General features: G+C 40.0%; 3 protein-coding genes and 1 long non-coding RNA gene across 8 annotated transcripts; 2 read left to right on the forward strand and 2 right to left on the reverse strand.

Annotated features, from left to right (window-relative positions):
- Nucleotides 1-285: 285 nt before the first annotated feature.
- Nucleotides 286-8050, reverse strand: LOC143424799 (uncharacterized). 3 transcript variants are annotated; one of them, XM_076897109.1, is made up of 11 exons: nt 7713-7946; nt 7090-7241; nt 6295-6361; nt 5943-6190; nt 5515-5824; nt 2445-2910; nt 1845-2162; nt 1657-1715; nt 1102-1274; nt 716-878; nt 286-628 (listed from the first exon to the last, which is right to left on the reverse strand). In XM_076897109.1, the coding sequence occupies exons 1-11, from the start codon at nt 7809-7811 to the stop codon at nt 572-574; spliced, it is 2112 nt and encodes a 703-aa protein (XP_076753224.1). In that variant the 5' UTR covers nt 7812-7946; the 3' UTR covers nt 286-571. The 3 variants fall into 3 exon arrangements, 2 of the variants coding, with proteins under 2 accessions (XP_076753224.1, XP_076753223.1); XR_013101979.1 differs by lacking the exons at nt 286-628; nt 1657-1715 and having other exon boundaries at nt 738-878; nt 7713-7973; XM_076897108.1 differs by lacking the exons at nt 286-628; nt 716-878; nt 1102-1274; ... (1 more) ...; nt 1845-2162; nt 2445-2910 and having other exon boundaries at nt 3566-5824; nt 7713-8050.
- A 1823-nt stretch (nt 8051-9873) lies between these two features.
- Def8 (differentially expressed in FDCP 8 homolog) lies at nt 9874-12137 on the forward strand. Of its 2 annotated transcripts, XM_076897142.1 has the most exons (7): nt 9874-10137; nt 10216-10507; nt 10575-10745; nt 11088-11141; nt 11243-11484; nt 11555-11790; nt 11865-12137. In XM_076897142.1, the coding sequence occupies exons 1-7, from the start codon at nt 9937-9939 to the stop codon at nt 12109-12111; spliced, it is 1443 nt and encodes a 480-aa protein (XP_076753257.1). In that variant the 5' UTR covers nt 9874-9936; the 3' UTR covers nt 12112-12137. The 2 variants fall into 2 exon arrangements, with proteins under 2 accessions (XP_076753257.1, XP_076753258.1); XM_076897143.1 differs by lacking the exon at nt 11088-11141.
- A 98-nt stretch (nt 12138-12235) lies between these two features.
- Nucleotides 12236-12558, forward strand: LOC143424845 (uncharacterized). The gene is made up of 2 exons (XR_013101980.1): nt 12236-12337; nt 12454-12558. It is a non-coding gene; the product is annotated as an uncharacterized LOC143424845 (long non-coding RNA).
- Nucleotides 12319-17616, reverse strand: Su(r) (dihydropyrimidine dehydrogenase su(r)). Of its 2 annotated transcripts, XM_076897086.1 has the most exons (16): nt 17502-17616; nt 17051-17161; nt 16644-16976; nt 16258-16566; nt 15836-16159; nt 15546-15756; nt 15287-15471; nt 14976-15191; nt 14743-14907; nt 14507-14659; nt 14322-14442; nt 13988-14250; nt 13732-13908; nt 12892-13116; nt 12647-12804; nt 12319-12575 (listed from the first exon to the last, which is right to left on the reverse strand). In XM_076897086.1, exons 1-16 carry the CDS (start codon nt 17544-17546, stop codon nt 12491-12493), a joined length of 3081 nt encoding a protein of 1026 aa, XP_076753201.1. In that variant the 5' UTR covers nt 17547-17616; the 3' UTR covers nt 12319-12490. The 2 variants fall into 2 exon arrangements, with proteins under 2 accessions (XP_076753201.1, XP_076753202.1); XM_076897087.1 differs by lacking the exons at nt 12319-12575; nt 12647-12804 and having other exon boundaries at nt 12918-13116; nt 13737-13908.
- Nucleotides 17617-18205: the final 589 nt, after the last annotated feature.

An 18205-nucleotide genomic window follows, 5' to 3' on the forward strand; every position in this document is an offset into this window, starting at 1 on the left:
TTCGCGTGAAACGCGCTTGTCACATGGATCATTTCGTCGAAACGAGGCGATTTAATCGCAATTCCAATTAAAACATTAATTTCGTTTAAATTCTATCTTCGCCGATTCGAGATCAAGGGGTTGTTTTACGCGTGAATCTCATTATCGTGACACACGACCTATGACGCTCAGATAAAGTGTGTTGACTCGAAATAAGAGAATCATAATAGGATCATTTATCACTGTACGTATTCCTTGATTGTACTCCGTGAATCACTAGACGGAAAGAATTATATCGGTGAAATAACGTTTTACGAAAAAGAATCAATCATTTTATTATAACGTACTTCTTTCTGGACAATGCTTGTACTTGGAGACACGTATATACGACACGCACACGTACTTAATGATTAACTTTACGTTTTACTCTTGATACCCTTGGCCATAGCGCACGTATTATATCGGTTTCTTTATTCTGATTATTCTTCGTCTTGGGACCAACGAATCCCGTCTGTTTGTTTCTCCGTTCAACGCTCTTTCTTGCGCGAGGAAAAATATTTTTCTTCCCTCGTTGTATTAATGCCCCACTTGTTCAATGACTGACGCTTCGGGTGCTCCTGTCGTCCGCGATGCTCAGTGCTGGGGATTTCTGAAATAGAAGAAGATGATAATGAAATTCATCCTCGGATGTTTTTTCAGGACCCGAAAGATTCTTTAGATCCTATCAGATACCCACGACCCTCTCGATTATGTCCTCGGCAGCGTTCACTTTGGCAGGCCTAGCTGGAATTCCACGCTTCGGCTCTCGTTCCATCTTATGAATCATCTTATAGACACTCGAGTTCATTAAGTGATCGTAGTTCGGTAGATTCGTCTTCTCGTATTTCTTGAAGTTTACGCTACGTTCATAAATCACGAAGATTAGTAATAGTTTGCCTCGGGTAATTAATCATATAACGCAACTTGTACGGCTGTTCTTCCCCTCGCGATTGCTCTCGATAAAAAGCAAACGGCCATCGTGTTGTGTGCGCGTGTAAGTGTACGAAGTGATAGGGTTGGATTATTAAATTAGCGTCGCCGGGTTGCAGATGCATCAAATTGGTAAAAAAAAAGGGAACTCACCCTAGAGCTCTGCCTCGAATTACTTCCGCCTGGGAAGATAAAACCTCGGCAATCATTTCGTCATTGAAGAAATCATTCGGACACCTCCATCTGCGGCCGAGCGTAAGTTCGACCTGTTTAGCCTGGGGCCAAAGATCTTGCGAACGCTTCCTCCCTCGTTGCTTTACTCTCTCCTGCAATAGGTATATAAAACGTTATTCCGCGCTTCACGGCCATTCGAATGAATGTTTCTTCACGATCCAAGAATGCTTTTGACATAGAGTTACGAAGGAATTCTCGTGCTTCCCGTTTAGATCTCTCGGGAATGTGCATGGCACGAATAACTTCAACTTGACGAAGTTTGAGGATACAGTTGGGACAACAAATTGATACCCTTCGAGTGCATGTTACTGCGCTTTCGGTTCGAGTGCTTCAGGTATATTAAAATAAAAAGGAGACGCATTCTTTAATGCACAAACAACGATGGAATTCTTAAAAGTATATTGGGTGACACAGTGTGGGAGGACAGAAGTTACTGAACATTCAATTTACATTCCGTAGCATTCTCTAAAGTACCTGCAATTCCTGAATAACTTGATCTTTTGCCGATAGATTTGGATCTGGTTCGAAACTGCCTATAATACATATCGCATCGTTTCCGTTATCGTTCTAGAACGTTATCTATCTTTTCTTTTCTTTCTTTTCTTTTTTTCTTTGTCTGTTACAGATCGTATCAGAAGAGGAAAGCTTTTTTAAATATTTACCATAGGAAGGTGCAGGACTTGGTGATTTCAAAACTTTCGTCTCGTACGAGACGACGAATTTCTTCACCCTGCTCCCCTCTTCGCTCTTCACTGACAGAGTGCCTTCCAGTTCCTGCGTCTCAGTCTCTTCCTCTTCTTCCTCGCTGGGCTGGACTATTCGTACATGCTCCTCCGAACGGGCTGAGTACGAAACATCCTCGGTGTACTCTGTCACATCCTGTTCCTCTGTTTCTTCCCGTTCTTCCTGTTCCTCACGCTCGTCGTGTTCCTCGCGCTCATCTTCCGATTCTCTTACCTCTCCGTTCGTTTCGTTTGCCTCTGGAAAACGAAATTGATCATTCGTCACCGCATCGCGTGGTATTCTAGAGCAACAGCAATGCCGATGGAATTTAGCGACACGCGAAAGAAACGAGAGCAGCTGGTGGGTCGAATCGAACGCGGCCCGGCTCGTTTCGCAATGAAACGGTGCGGCCGAGGCTTGGCATCGCTTCAAAAGTCTGAAACGCGTGAAAATTGAAAATATGCACACGCGTAGGCTTGCACGAGATACCGATCGAGGTTCATTCGCTTGCAAAATATAATCTTAGCGAGCGAGCCTACCTCGCCTGGCCTGATCGTTGGTAGTGGCGCCGTTTTGGACGCCGCTCAGCTCCATGATCTTCTTCAGTTGCTCCGACACGATTCTCAGGTGACACTCGATCTCGCTCGGTAGTTGTTTCAACGAAAGCAGTTGTCGTTGAACGTTCTCCAGCTGCTTCTCCAGGTTAATCTCCGTGGTGACCAATTCCTTGATCTTCTCTTTGTCGACTTTTGCTGCGACGTCCGCCATTTCTTTCTCGATCTCGTTCAGAATGTTCTCCCGTGTGGTTTGCTCCTGGCGCGTCTCCTCCTCGCAAGTGTAGGCGTTCTCCTCGTCGCAGGGTGCTGTTTCCTCCGGTTGTTGCTCGGTTTCGCTTTCCTCTGGCTTCGAGTCAGCCTTCGATTCAGCTTTCGATTCGGGACGCGATTCGGGCTCGGGCTCCTGATCCGATCGACAGGCGGGCTCTGGAGTCGCCGATGGTGTAGCCTGAATTCAAACAACAAGCTAAAGTGTACATGGCTCGCGGAAGGATGACAGGGTGAACGTTTCTCTACTCTGTCGTGCAAAGAAGTGGCGTAGAAATGCATACGGAACAGAAATTGTCGTCTACCTTGCGCGAATACGAGCTACATGGTGTATCAATTGAATCATAATGGGCACGTAAACGCTATCACAGTTCGCTCGATTGCCTGTTACATATGCATTTCGAGTGATTCGTTATCGTTCGTATTCGAGTTAGTACTCGTTTACGTTTTTAGAGCAGGATTTTTAGGAGAACTATCATCCCGGATGAAACGCCGCGTCCCAACAGCATTGTTTGATATTAAAGGGTTATCGAGAATTTTAGCATTCGGTGCAGATATTTTATTTCGAATATCCTTTTCCTCTCGAAAATCCATCGTGAGTACAATTGACAATGAGATAACTATATGTAGATATTACATGCATCGATCTGCGCGTGCATGATAACGCGAGATTTCAACAATTTTGTTTCGTACTCTACACTCGTTACACTCGTCACTAGATGATAAGTGAAATCGACGTGCGAGTTGAATTTTTACAGGTATATACTACGTTACATGTACTCGCAGGGCCATGCATTTTTTTTTTTTTTTTATTTCGCGAAAGTCGTGATACGAAGTAAGAGATGCAATGTTACTTTCCATGCCAAGAAAGTTTCATTGCTCTTAATTAAACGTTTTTTAGTTAGTGGACGAATTTTTACCGTTTTTCTGCATAGGCCCACGGTCAAGTACAATTGCTACCTCTAGTCACAAGAAACATGTTACAGTTACACTGGACAGAAGATACAACACACATTGCTCATTCGAACGACGAACACTTTTTCATTTTTTTTATACGTTTACAGATGGTCCATGATGCTCTATCGTCTGTTAGGGATGTCCTAGAACAAGTGATGTGGTTTTTAAATCTAAACATAATCGTAATCATTAATAGTACCATCTGAACTGAACATATTTAGATAAATGAGTGTTACTTGTAGATGTACAACAAGATAATTGAAGTACAAGGCACAAACGCGTATGCTACCAATCTCGTGAAATCGACTCCTATACGATTCGTCAACTCCTCATACAGAATGGTCGGCACGAAAGAGAGTCTACGACCGTCACGATCGTTATCCTGAATGATCTTCTTGTCGTTAATCGTACGATCCGTTGATTCCCTGGCGAACTTCAGAGGCAGCCAATTGAACAGATAACTCCTCCAGATACTCGATAAGCTCCAGGAGTTTACAGAAACGCTACCTCTGGATGATCTTGAGAGTCGTCTGCTGCCACGGTGAAAAATCTCGGTTGAGATGAAATCTTTGAAGCAACGTATCAAATTGAAAAAGACACCGTCCTTCTTTACAGGCAAAACGCAAGACGCGTCTTCTTTTTGGCGCGCCTTCAAGGATATACAGCTTGAGCTAACGATGGAAGAATCGGAAATACTTTGGAGAACCTGGCAGCGAATGTAGCCTATGATTAGGCCGAGGGACTCAAAGTGCTTTTTAAGGATACGCTCGACGTAACGAGTTCGAACGAAGAATTTCGTTTTTGGCGAGACGACGTTAGAACGTCGTATGATCGAAAAACGATCGCTAAAATTATGCAAGCCAGGGAACGTGTTTTCGAGCAGATAGGTCTCCAAGTAACGACCTCTCATCTTGAGCATCGCCGAGCTCCTTCTTCTGTTCCTGCTGCCAACATCCTTCGAGGACACAATACCTTTGATACAATTTAACAGCCGGCCAACGTTGCGCCAGAATATACGTTGAAAGTAACGACCCTTAAAATATAGACGTTTATCGATCCGCGATTTCGATTCTACCGTGTTTGCAATTCGCATCGAGCATCCTTGCCCGATGCGCTCGACAATATCGGAACGAAGCCGAACCGCGATAAATTCTACGCTTCGAACGAGAATCTTCTCCGCGTAACGAGCCCTTCTCAAAGAGATCTGTTTGTTCGACAACAGCCTATCGAATAATTTACTCGAGGAAAAGGTGACAGGTTTTTCGAATAGCCCGTCGATCATGCGCCTCATCCAATTATCTTCCCGTTTCAAGTACGTTTCAAGGTAACGACCTTTGATCCTGGATTTCGAACATCTCTCGACGCTACTGCGACGCGAAAGCTGTTGAAACTCCTCCACGCTGCGATCGCTTTCCTGGAAGCGTTCCCTGAACGAGGGCTTTACTTTGACTGCCTTCTTAACGTCACCGCAGCTTCTCTTTCCGAACAGACACCTTCGGAAGTAATGAGCTCTAGTGTACAAGCCCTTGAATTTGCGCTTGTTCGATGCACGTCGCGCTAACGCAACGTTTTCTCTGCGCTTCGACAACCGTATCGGTGCAACGTCCGATTGCGAATTCGTATGAGTTTCAAATTCAACATCAGGATGGGATTGACTCTGGCAGGTCTCGATTAATGGTTCGAGAGATGGAGAGGACACCACGGGACACGTGATAGTCGGTTCGAGCGGTTGTTGCAAGCATAGACTATCGTCGAGCGGCGTCAACGAAACAACCGACGAAACGTCTTCCTCGATTTTCGTCTCCGTTTCGTTATTTTCCATGTTTACCTCGGGAGTAGGGGGTTCCGGAGTGCTTGCGTCCCCGGGTCTCAACAGGCCCCTCTCCAGCAGCCGATCGGTGACGCTCCTCTTTTTCTGCTTCTTTATCACGACTTTGTACGTCTCGCCTTCGTCCTCTTGTTCTTCGGGTTTCTTACGCGGCGCCGGTATCGGGCGCTGCGGTTTTTGCAGAAACACAGAGGTACGTCTCAGCTGTTCGACCAGAGGTGGCTCAGATTCAGCGAGGTTCCGGAGTTCCTCGATTACCTTCGACTGTCTCAGAACAGTGGCGCGAGGCTTGAGCTTTTTGAAGTTTACCCTGAAACATGCGAACGATAAGAACCGTCTCTGTCTTACGACTCTTCCGACACGCTGAAGCCTTTGCTTCTTTCGGTTAGTAACAAGACAAGTAAACAAAGATGTTGGCGAACGTGTACCCCAATACGCCTTTGTCAGTGAGAAGTTCTTCCTCCTCAAGGATCAACTGAGCGATTTCGTCGTCCGTGAGATTTTGATTCGGTACAATCTCGCTGTTGGCGTCTTTAGGTTTGTCCGGGAGCGGTTCTACTTCTGGCTTGATCTCCTCTTCGACCTGTTGTGTCTCGCACTTCAGCTCCTCGTATTGCTCGATTACAGTTTCCTCTTTCAAGATTTGCTCCGGGAAGAGGGGCGGCAAATCTGCGAGCTGATAAAGTTTGCTAACGTTTTTACAAATGGCAATTAACAAACAAGTGACACGCGTAAAATCGTTCACATTTTCGAGCAGTTTAATACTTGTGCGATACCTACAGGAATCTTGTAGGGGACTATATTTTCTTCGGACAGCGCCTCCAAAGCCTTGAGAGGATCTTCTTCTCTGTGCAACACAGTAGCGTTCGATTAATGCTTTTCGGATTGTAATTTCGTTCGATCGATCTGTCGCGCGTGGTCGGTACACTTTTCCGCGAACAACGATCTGTTACATGGAAGGTGACTGTTGCGGACGATTTTAACTTGCTTTTAGAAGCCTAGTGCTAGCCGGTTCACGCGCGAAAGGGTAATGAGGGATTGTGGAACATATGTGTGCAGTGTAAATGCCAGCAATAAAATCGCCAACCAATGATAAACAGATTTCATTCTGGGTCACCTATTTATAAGTGTTGCAATTCGTTACCACACGTTGCCTGTACGCCGGGATATTCTGGCTGCGTCGCGTTATTATAATACGCGCGAGGCGTGCAGGGACATCGCACTGTTTTCGCTATTTCTTTTTCTCCGGTACTTTTCCTTTTACCCGAGAAGATATTACCGATAACTCTTCGACTGGGTCGCTTCGAAATGTAAATTCCAGTTGCTTCGAAGAAGATCCGACCACGTGTCACCGCGGTAACCGAAATAAAATTCTTGCACTAAAAGTAGTTCAAGTCAAGCCTGTCCTCGACTCGGGTCGATTTGATGTAACGATGCAACGTGTCATTGACATTTGTATCGTATTGTTTTCATAGCTGACTCGCGAGTCGGCTTCCGTTTGAAATAAGGAAGTGGGCAACACCTCCTTCGAAGGCTCGATTGTTTTTACGTTTTGCCTCTTAATCGTGTACTTACCTCAGAACCCCCAACACAAAGTTATTCCCAGCTCGCATTAATTCTTCGTGTGCTTGACCGTGGGTCAGATTGCTGATGGGTTGATCGTTCAATCTGACCACAACATCGCCAACTTTTAGGCCCATGCATTCCGCCAGGCTCCCCTCTGTGACCTAAGAAATGTATCACCAATCGATTCCCTTATTCGTTTAATCATTCCTCTGTTAGAAACACGTATAACATATGATCAAATAAACGTGTTTCTCTTTGCATTAGTTGAACTTTACGATCGAGTATTCCGATTGCATTTGCAGTTGCAGTTGCATAAAGTCGATAACGTAGAAATCGGTGTAGTTGTTCTACTATATCGACATTTCTAGAACTGCACGCCTGTACGTATGCAACCCTTCGTACTCCCGAGCATTCACGTACATATTATACAAATATTTCTAATAAAATCTCAAAGTATATACAAAACCTGGTTATTAGACCTTTCTTATCATTCGTAAAAACATACTCAACTAATGGATTGTTATTCATTTGTTGTGTTTAACGTGCGTGCATTGTATTAACGATATGAAAAATAATATAGGATCACGTTTAAAATATTACGAACACTGCAATGATAATACAAGGATACGTACTCTGATAACAGTCAATGGCTGCGGGAAATCGCTTCCACCTGCCAGTCGAAATCCCCATGGTGTGTTGTCGAATTTTGTAAACTTTATGTTGATTGCCATGTTGTTCTACATCTGAAATTCATGTATTCGCGATGACGTTTGAACGAGAGCAGACACATCCGACATTGATAGCAGACCGTCATTGGTTTCGGTGAAACTAGTCTTGACGGCAATTCCCGTGTCGGTTCGAACCGATTATATAATACGAAACAAACAGAATTAGTTCACGAGCTTAGATTTCCCCGTGTCGTTTACCCGTTCTAAATGCACGAGCCGTCTAGATCGTTCTTAATAAAATCTAAAAGGATCCTCGCAGAGTATCGCTCACAGAGAAAATAGCAATTATTAACTTTTCATTACCGGCTATTAAGCTCTGTATCTGCTTTTGACACTGACATTTTCATATATCGTACGATACGCATATGTATACATATATGAAATGGAAAGAAGCGATGACGCGTTAAATATGAACTGTAACAATTTACGAATTTCTCTAAATTTCTAATTACGTAATCCTGAATTAAAAGGAGAAAGTGGCAAATAAGGAGAGACCGGTATTTTTGTTCAACACCGATAACATTTATCGGCAGAACGAATTCCCGGTGTACGTTTATTTTCGACATTCGGATCGAACGTTAAACTCTTTTGAATGAGTAAAAAAATAAGGAATGCGACGGCAACCGAAAGGTATTCGTAGTACGTACATACGCGGAAGTGGTCGCGCGTTGGCCGAAACGAATATAGTCTAGTTGGTGGCGAGAATTTACTCAATGATTCACGGTTACTTGCCAGTGAACCGCGCGTGAAAATCGCCGCAGGAACGTTGCACCACGATGCACGGTAAATGCACACCGAGGGAAATTATAATATCACTTGATTCATGGATCGAAATCGCTGTGCTACCAATCGGACCGGTCGATACAGGGAAAGAATCGATCGAACGGACCCTCGCAGCTATTCAACACGCACAAAACGGTGTCACGTTAATGTTTGCCAGAAGGCGATCGCAGCTACCGACTTGAACGCCACAAATACACAGCCTCTTCTCCCCTCGACCACCCGTCCTCTGCTCCCCTTACCATCCAATCGCAAAACAGTAGGAAGCAGGCTCGATCTATTTACTGATCGATTTATTTAGATTCTGGTCCCCGATTTCCATCGCCGTTACTCCTTCCTCGACTAACGCGATGCCACACCTCTCTAACCTGCTACGAAGCTGAACAACTTTTTTCGTAACTTCGCGCCGAAATCAGGCGGGCCGCGGATCGATTTAAAAATTGATTACGCACTACACCGCCATCTGGCAGTGATTTCCTACCGTTTAAATTCGATTCAGTGTACCGAAGCCGCGCGGTTTTTAAATGTTTACATTTTTCGTACATGTATGGATTCCAAAATTCCAAAAAGTATGCATTATAGTCAACGAGAGACCAATTTTGCTCCAGAGTAATTCGCTGCAATATCGATTATCGCCGTTATTCCATAAGTCATTGTAACTTCGTAGTTACAATAACTTAATGGAATTTTCTCTACCGTTTGTTGTTCCCCTGTGTTAGATCCTTCATCACGTTTGTCATTATTATTTCTTAAGTCTCGCTTTCATCACATTTCGTTTTACATACTGTGTTACTAATCTAACCTGATCCAAGTGTACATCAAGTGTAACAATTAAGGTTATGGTACTTCGTTTAATCTATTCTTTTTTCTCTGGATCATATATTATCGAATTGATTAATTCTGTCTAACTATTTGAAAACATCTTTCATATCTATTTCATTGAAGGAAAAATTCTCTATTTGCTTTAATCATCTGTAAATAGAACCAGATGATATTCTTATTTTAGATGGTAAACAGCACGCATGTGACGTTTCTATTGACAGATGTCAGTAGCTCTCAAAATCATGAATGTTCTAGTCGAACATGTTTTTGTTACGAGGAATATGTTAAAACGTATATATGCTGCATCAACGTATTAAGAATTTGTTCGAACATTAAATTCTATGTAATTTAATGTATTTACGAATTGAAATGCAATGATGTATCAAATATAAGTGCCACTCCTCTTCTAAGGACTTAAATGAACAGTGCTACTTGTGTGCCTATAACCAAGAATATTTTATAAGAAAGTAATCAACGCTAAGGAATACGTTTAGTGCATAATTTGCTATACGTACTGTTGTTAAAGATGGTAGATATAAAAAATAATATAAATGAAAATGATTGCAATCATGAACCGAGGATCAGAGCTGACAGTTCTGAAACTATGCCCTCGACACCTTCCTCTTCGTCTGATTATATGACAGGAGAAGCAGATGATAGCTCGGATAGCAAAGCTGCTATACCTTTTAGTTTAAAGTCAGTAGAAAATGTGCTTTCATTATCAAAGGTATAAAGCAAATCCTAAAATATTTTATGATGGAAATTTTCTAGTTACTTCAACTTATTAGTATTTTACTTTTTTCAGGCCACTTGCGAAGAGGATCTTAAAGACATGGTAGAAAAATGTAAGCATATGGTGTTGGAGAGTGCCGAATGTTCGGATGAAAGAAAGTGGCTTGTCAGGCGTTTAATTGAATTACGTCTGAGAGTGCAAGAATTAAGAGAAACATCAGAAGAGAATTTACTTGAGACCCAAGTAATTTTAGGGCATCACTTGGTGCCGCAAAAATATTATATAACTACTTCTGGACCTGTATACTGTGATCATTGCAGTGGAGCTATTTGGACTATGCTTCAATCATGGTACATGTGTAGTGGTAAGTAAATAATACAGGTTATCATTTATATGCAAGATCTCGTGACATTTAATACTGATTTTTACAGATTGCAAATTTTGTTGCCATTGGAAATGTTTGAATAACATATGTAGAATATGCGTGCATGTGGTTGCCAGTGAAGCGGGTGGTTATACTTATACAAAAGATATTTGCCCTGAACAAGGTTTATCAAATCAAGGATATAGATGTGCAGAGTGCAAAGTACGCATAACATTCAGTAAGTATACTCATTCAGTAATGACAACATATTTATATAAGTGGCATAGTGTCACATTAACTCTTTCCGAGCAATGTCCATTTAATTGGCAGTATTATAGTCTTACTTTTAGTCAAATGAATATGTATCAATTGTATTATAATTTAATAGTTCACTACTGTTTAATAACTGTTATGGATATATCCGTTAATAATTTCCAGAACTTGTCCTCAGTTGCGGATATATCCGTGTAAAGCTCGGAAAAGGTTAAAACAAGCTTAGTTCTTTGGGAAAAAGTAATATTAGTTTTTTTACATACAAAAGTTTATTTGGAATGTAGACAAACTATACTTTTATTACAAGCTTTCTCAAAAGGATTATCCTTCTCTTGCTTCGGCAGTCCTTTCAAGAATACAGGTAATATACATAAGAGGAAGTCTGGAAAGTGTAAATTGGAGATTAATAAATAGGATTATTCTATTTATTTTTTTTTCAATGTACTTTTTTTATGAACACAGAGTCAGCATGGATAGAACCACGACTTTGCGATTATAGTGGATTATATTATTGCCAAAGATGCCATTGGAATACTGCAATGGTGATCCCTGCAAGGGTAATTCGTAATTGGGACATGGAGCCACGTCTCGTATCTCGTGCCGCTGCACAACTTTTAACACTTTTAGAAGAACGTTCCGTTCTATTACTCGAAGAGTTAAATCCGAAGTTATTCACTCTAGTCCCTGATCTGTCATTAGTAAAGGTAAACTAAATCACAATTTTGCATTTAGAAAAAGGAATTATTTTACGAACTTAAAATAAATAATAAACAGAGAATGCGTGAAGAAATGCAGATGATGAAACGTTATTTAGTTCTGTGCCCAGAAGCGAATAATCAAGGATTACCATGGAAAATTGGAATACGTACACATATGATAGAGAATTCCGGAAGTTATTCTATTAAAGATCTCGTTGATCTTCATAATGGAATGCTTTTAGAAGAAATTCGTACTGCATATGACAGTATGCATACTCACATCACAGAACAGTGTGAATTATGTAAAGCAAGGTAAACTTTAATGAATAACAATAAATTCTGTAATATTTTATATTTAAGAAACAAAACTTTATTGAAACATACAGAGGTCATTTATGCGAAATATGTGGTAACGATGAGATTATATATCCGTGGGATGCAAGCTCGATTAGTTGCCATCAATGCTCGGCTGTTCATCATCGTGCTTGTTGGTCGAAACGTAATCATTGTTGTCCACGATGTACGAGACTTCAAAAGCGACGTGCTCTACAGGATCAACAGACTTCTGACACAGATGACTGTATCACAGAAGATGGTTTGGACACAAGCGAATCTCCAAACGATACAATATAATCAAAATACCAAATTACGGTTCGTCACCCTTTTCTCAAATATAAACGATCAATTTGTATGGTTTGTAAAATAGATTGGTGAGTAATATTAAAAAATATAATATTGTTTTACAGATTATCAAAAAACAACTAATGAACATGTTATATTGCTCTAAGGAATAAATTGGGATGGAGTTACAATTGAATGACTAATCATTACTCTGAAGAATATGATACCGGAAAAGACAGTACGTATTTAACTTTTATTTCGAAATTTTATCATTTGTTATCACTTTTATATGTTAAAATAGTTTTTCTAGTATTCAATTTTTGTAAAATATATGATATTTGCTATGTAAAATAGATTTATGACCATGTATGGAAGAAATAGCAGTTAATACTCAAAGAAGAGTTGTTGGTAATTCAAACATTCCTTTCGGCGGAATACCCCTTTTAATAACATGAGGTATCGTTTTAGGCACCATACTGAAAGATAATGTAAGATTATAATTAAGCTATTATGGTTCTGTCTTACGATGGATAAAATAAAAACATACGTAATGCAATCGATGATAGGGCACACTGAAAGACAAAGAGTACAGCCTGTACAGTCATCTGTTACTGTTGGGATGTGAGTCTCAAAATTAAATTTGATTGCCTGATAACCAGAATCAGCGCAAGCCATGTAACATTTTCCGCAGTTTATGCACATATCCTAATGTAATAAGTTATTTTCTACGTTAAAATTGATACAATAGAAACGTATAGAAATTGGAATGATTAAAATATAATTAAAACGTACATCGTCTATAAGCGCTACCACTTGTTCTTTATTGTTTAAGTCCTTAAACGTGCTAATATAATTTATAGCTTTACCGATGACATCCTTTATTGTTGGGACAGGCATAACAGGTTTCGGAGCCGGTCTCGTTATTTCAACAGTCTTATCGAGCGGATTTGAATTATTTTTTATTTCAGCTATCTTTTGTTCTCGAAGTTTTTGATATTCTCCGAAGTATGGTATGTTCTGAAGTACAATTCGATTATAAGCCAAAAAACACAGCAACATTTCAGTAGTTTTATCGCAATTTATTTGATATTTCCCGCTTTAGAAGTGAAAGAGAGAAAGATATATATGAAACCTATAAGAAAGAGTGAGACAGATATTGCCTACTCTACTCTAGAACCCGTGGCGCCATCTCTGCGAAAAGTGCTCAAACTGGTCGCACAGCGTTATCGACAGCGAAGTGAACTACTGAAGAGCTAGCGCCATCTCTCGGAGAAGCGCTGAAACTAGTCGGGCATTAGTTTCAGTTCTTCCCGCAGAGATGGCGCTAGTAGTCTTCAGTAGTTCACTTCACTGTCGATAACGCTGTGCGACCAGTTTGAGCACTTTTCACAGAGATGGCGCCATGGGTTCCAGAGTAGGGTAGGCAATATCTGTCTCACTCTTTCTTATAGGTTTCATATATATCTTTCTCTCTTTCACTTCTAAAGCGGGAAATATAAAATAGATTAGAATAAAACTTGAAATATACATCTTGACAACTCAACTTTGTCACAGTAAGAGACATGTCAGGGTAATATACCTTATTCTTATGTACTACTCCAACATGTAAATTTAACTAAAAATTGTACATACCTTACCAAGGGCATGATGTAAGGTAACCGGTTTTCCTTTTTGATGTTTAAACGTCGGTGGACTTTGTCCGTCCCAATCTTTCACCTGCTTCAGACTCTTCAAGTATAGCAAAGTTTTTAAACCAGTTACATAATCATTGATCAGAGTAAAATCTTGATTCTGTACAGCACTGCAAATCTATGCGTTGTTTAAAAGTAGTCCGATATAAGTAATGTATGTACAATGTAACGTAAAATTGGAGGATCGGTTATTATACCTGTAGAACGGATGCACCGCAATGTAAAAACTGGAGAGCAACATCTGCTGAATCAATACCACCTATTCCAAGTATGGCAAATCCGGGGATATTCTTTGCAATAGTAGAAACAGCTCTTAAAGCTTGAGGTCTAGTTGCATTCCCTGACACACCCCCGTAAGTTGTAGCCTTCTTAACACCAACAGCTGGCCAAGGCGTTGCATCAGCGTGCAATCCCATCAAACCTTGTACCGTATTTATGGCAGATACTCCGTCGGCATGACCTGCAATAAATAAAAAATTGTCTATTCATCTATTCATTGTACTTGAGTACCTATGTAAAGAGAATGAACACCTTCGTGAGCTGCCTTCGCTATGGAGAGAATATCAGTGATATTTGGTGTCAGTTTCGGGAAGAACGGTATCTTCACAGCTGCCCGAATCCATCTTGAAATATTTCTTACTAACTCGGGATCCTTGCGTAATAGATAATGATTAACAATAAGATATTGATACGTGACTTAATTATAAAAAACACACCTGACCGCAAGCCAAACCCATTCCAGACTCGCCCATTCCATGAGGACAAGACAAATTCAATTCCAGAGCATCAGCGCCAGCCATTTCGGCCTTTTTAGCCAATTCTGTCCAATCCTCTCTATTATATGTACACATAATACTTGCGATAATAATCTAAAAATCAATTCGATGTTTTATGAGTATCAGGAATGACAGTAATAAATTTGTGGAAATTGATGTAACTGCTGCTTTAAAACCTTAGTTGGAAAATCTTTCTTCAATTCTGTAATGCTATTACACCAATACGCTTCTGATTTTTCGGATATTAGTTCAATATTTAAGAAACTGCCTTGTTCCGGACCGTAATGATGTCGGGAAGTAACGCCTTTGATTATTCGGGGCGATACATTTGTGACAAGATCCTAAAACATTATACATATATCATCTTAAATTGCTCCTTAGAACGATAGTTTAACAAGGAGTTAATTACTTTATCCAGGCAAAATGTTTTTGTAACAACGAAGCTCCAGCCAGCTTCAAAAGCTCGTCTGATCATAGCACTGGATGTGCACGGTGGTGCGGATGCAAGACCAAAAGGATTTTCGAATTTTAGACCGCACATTTCGACAGATATATCAACGTCATCGATTGGAGTATGGAATTTAGGTAATTCCGGAGTTTCAGATACTTCCAAATTATAAGAATTCTATTAAATAACAAATTAAAAATTATTTAAAATATTCAATTATTTTTTTAGCAGAAATGAATAATATTGAATTAGAATTTTAGAAAAAATTTAACCTGAATGAACTTGTGAATATACCAGGCAGCTGTCTTTCCATCATTTACAGATTCAACGGTAGTATTAGCAACTCCAGCCAAATCTCCACCGCAAAAGACTCCAGGCACGGAGGTACTCATGTCCTCTACATTTACTTCCGGTAAGTTCCATCTATTCATTTTAATAGGTATCATGGCCCGCGTTACTTAAAAACAGGACTATTTTCATTATTTTTGTATAAAAAAAAAAGGAACAAAACTTTAATGAAAAATTGTTTACCGCTTGGATCTTGTAATCCTGATCCAAAGGCAGATATAACAAAATCTGCTTTCAGTCTGGAAACTTGTTCTTCATCCTCCACCCATTCACCATTCTCGTTTTCTTCGGTTCGATAGAATTCTATTGCAACTATTTTTCCATTTCGTGTGATAACTTGTTTCGGCGATTGAAAAGGAATAAATTCACACTTCTCTTCTTTCGCTAGATCAAACTAATGGTACCCAGAAATTATGTACATTGCAACAAGGTACAATAAAGACGCAAATGATCATTCATTTAATGATAATTACTTCTTCAGGGACTGCTCGAATATTATTAAATCCTTTTCTAAAAACGACGAAAACCTTCTTTGCTCCGCATCTTAATGCCGAAGTGGCACAATCGAAAGCCGTATCTCCAGCTCCAAGAACAACAACATTTCCACGAAGAGATGGTAGTTCGTTGCTTTTACAAACGCACATCCCTGGTTTACTACCTTTAGCTACTTTCGGTAAAAAGCTTTTCGACGTAAAGAAACCCATTTCCTCTGTAAGATCCGAGAAAATCGGAGCCACTTTTGCCTCTGGAAGACCGATACCTAAAAAGATCGCTTTATACCCAGAATTTCGAAGACCCTAAAAGGAACGATCATGGTTCCAGCGTTAATATCTTTCTTTGCTCGTACACTAGCACGTTTACTAATTACAATTACAAGTATATATAGTAATAACACCTGTATCGTTAAATCATTTTCAGATAACGCTCTACCCAGTTCAATCTTCACTCCTAGATCTTTGACAAGATCTATCTCGAAGTTAACAACATCGTACGGTAGCCGATATTGGGGAATCTCTGAGGAGCTCAAACCGCCGATGTAATTTTGCTTCTCAAATATTGTGATATCATCGTAGCCCAAACGTGCAAGAAATGTTGCACAGGACAAAGAAGCCGGACCACATCCCAGTAAACCGATTTTAGCATCAGCATGCGGAACAGTTTGCCCAGGGATTCTAGTTTGAGGTATATTCATTCGTTTGAAAACCTAGAGAATGTCGTTCATTTTATAAATTAGAATTGGACATTTAACGTATTGAGAAACGCGCAGAAAAGTTCTGTTACATCTGTGGCAAATTGCTGGAGACCACCGATATTGATTGGTCCCTCTTCGGATGCGTACAAGTTACATCCACCCACGCAAAGATCGCTTGTCGGACAAACCATACCGCAAGTAAGGCCGAGAGGATTATCGGAGAGAATCGCTTGTGCCGCACCGTAATAATTTTTATTCGATATAGAAGTGATGAAGGACTTGATGTCCAATTGCGTTGGGCATGATTTCTGACAGGGAGCATCGGCACATTTCAAACAACGCGCAGCTTCTTTTAATGCGCCACGCTCGCTTAACGTGGTGTGTTTGATGTCGTCGAAGTTTTTCGTTAACGGTGGACATTTCTGCAACATGATTTTAATAGGATAAAAATCTACTGAAAAATTATAATTTCACTCGACTCTGTCGTAGATCTTACGCTACACTTTTCGTTGATATTCCTCTTCCACTTTCTTTTATTCTCTTTGGTATGCGCCGAAGGAGTAAGGCTCGCGAATGGCTTCAGTTTTGGATTCAAATTCAAAAGATTCTGGAAAAATATAGTTTCCAATTAGAATACTCAACTCGAGTATTTTTTATAAATATCTTCTCTCTTATAATCACGTTTTCTTCAATCGTGGTATTAAGCAATAATACACGATAAGACACGAAGTCTTATAAAAAATATAAGACTTATAGATAAACTTATAAAAAATATAAACTTATAACAAAATGTTATGCCAGAAGAAACTTAAAACTCTTATCTGAAACGCTCTCCGATATCATGAATAATTATAAATATATTCTCGAGAGAATCGTTTTAAATGAAACGTGTACATTCGAAACAAGTCATAAAGAATTACGAACCTTTAAAGATTCGGAGTACTTACTTCGATGTCAGGTACGTCTTTACTGAGTATCGTGGTAGTTGCCATTCTCCTAAAGAATATTAAAGATACACACAAGTATTTTTTTCTAGTAGCGAGAGTATAATATAAATCTATATCTATCTACGAAATGTTTCAAACATGAGAACACATAAGTACTTGTACTATATTATGTATGAACCATGCAGTGTTCCTGCATCTCTATATTACATTTACATCTATCAATTTACGTACGATATCGATACGTAGAAACAAGTTTGATAAGATTGCTTTGGAGTGGGAATAATGTTGATAGTTAAATGCTATTTCACCATCATGTGATTTGATATACAAGACAGTCCAACCAAGTCACAACTGTGCTTATAAACTACGTAAGAGCTCGCATGGATTTGTTACCATTACAATCAAACGTCTAATTATTTAATTACTCATATCCGATCTCTGTAAACAATGCTCAAACTGCTCAAACAGCTTGAGCATTTTTCACAGAGATGGTACCACTAGTCTGTCGATAGTTCACTTCATTACCACTAACAATGTGCAATCAGTTTCAACACTTTTCGAAGAGATAGCGTAGCGAGGAAGAATCCAGTGTGACTTAATCGAGTTGACTTTAAACGGCAACCAATGAGTAGGAGCTCACGCAAACGCAATGTGTGTGGTTTGGATATTTTTGCACATATGTATGTATCACAGTAGATCCTACA

Source organism: Xylocopa sonorina, chromosome 6 (assembly GCF_050948175.1).
Source record: "Xylocopa sonorina isolate GNS202 chromosome 6, iyXylSono1_principal, whole genome shotgun sequence".
NCBI classification, from domain to species: Eukaryota; Metazoa; Arthropoda; class Insecta; order Hymenoptera; family Apidae; genus Xylocopa; species Xylocopa sonorina.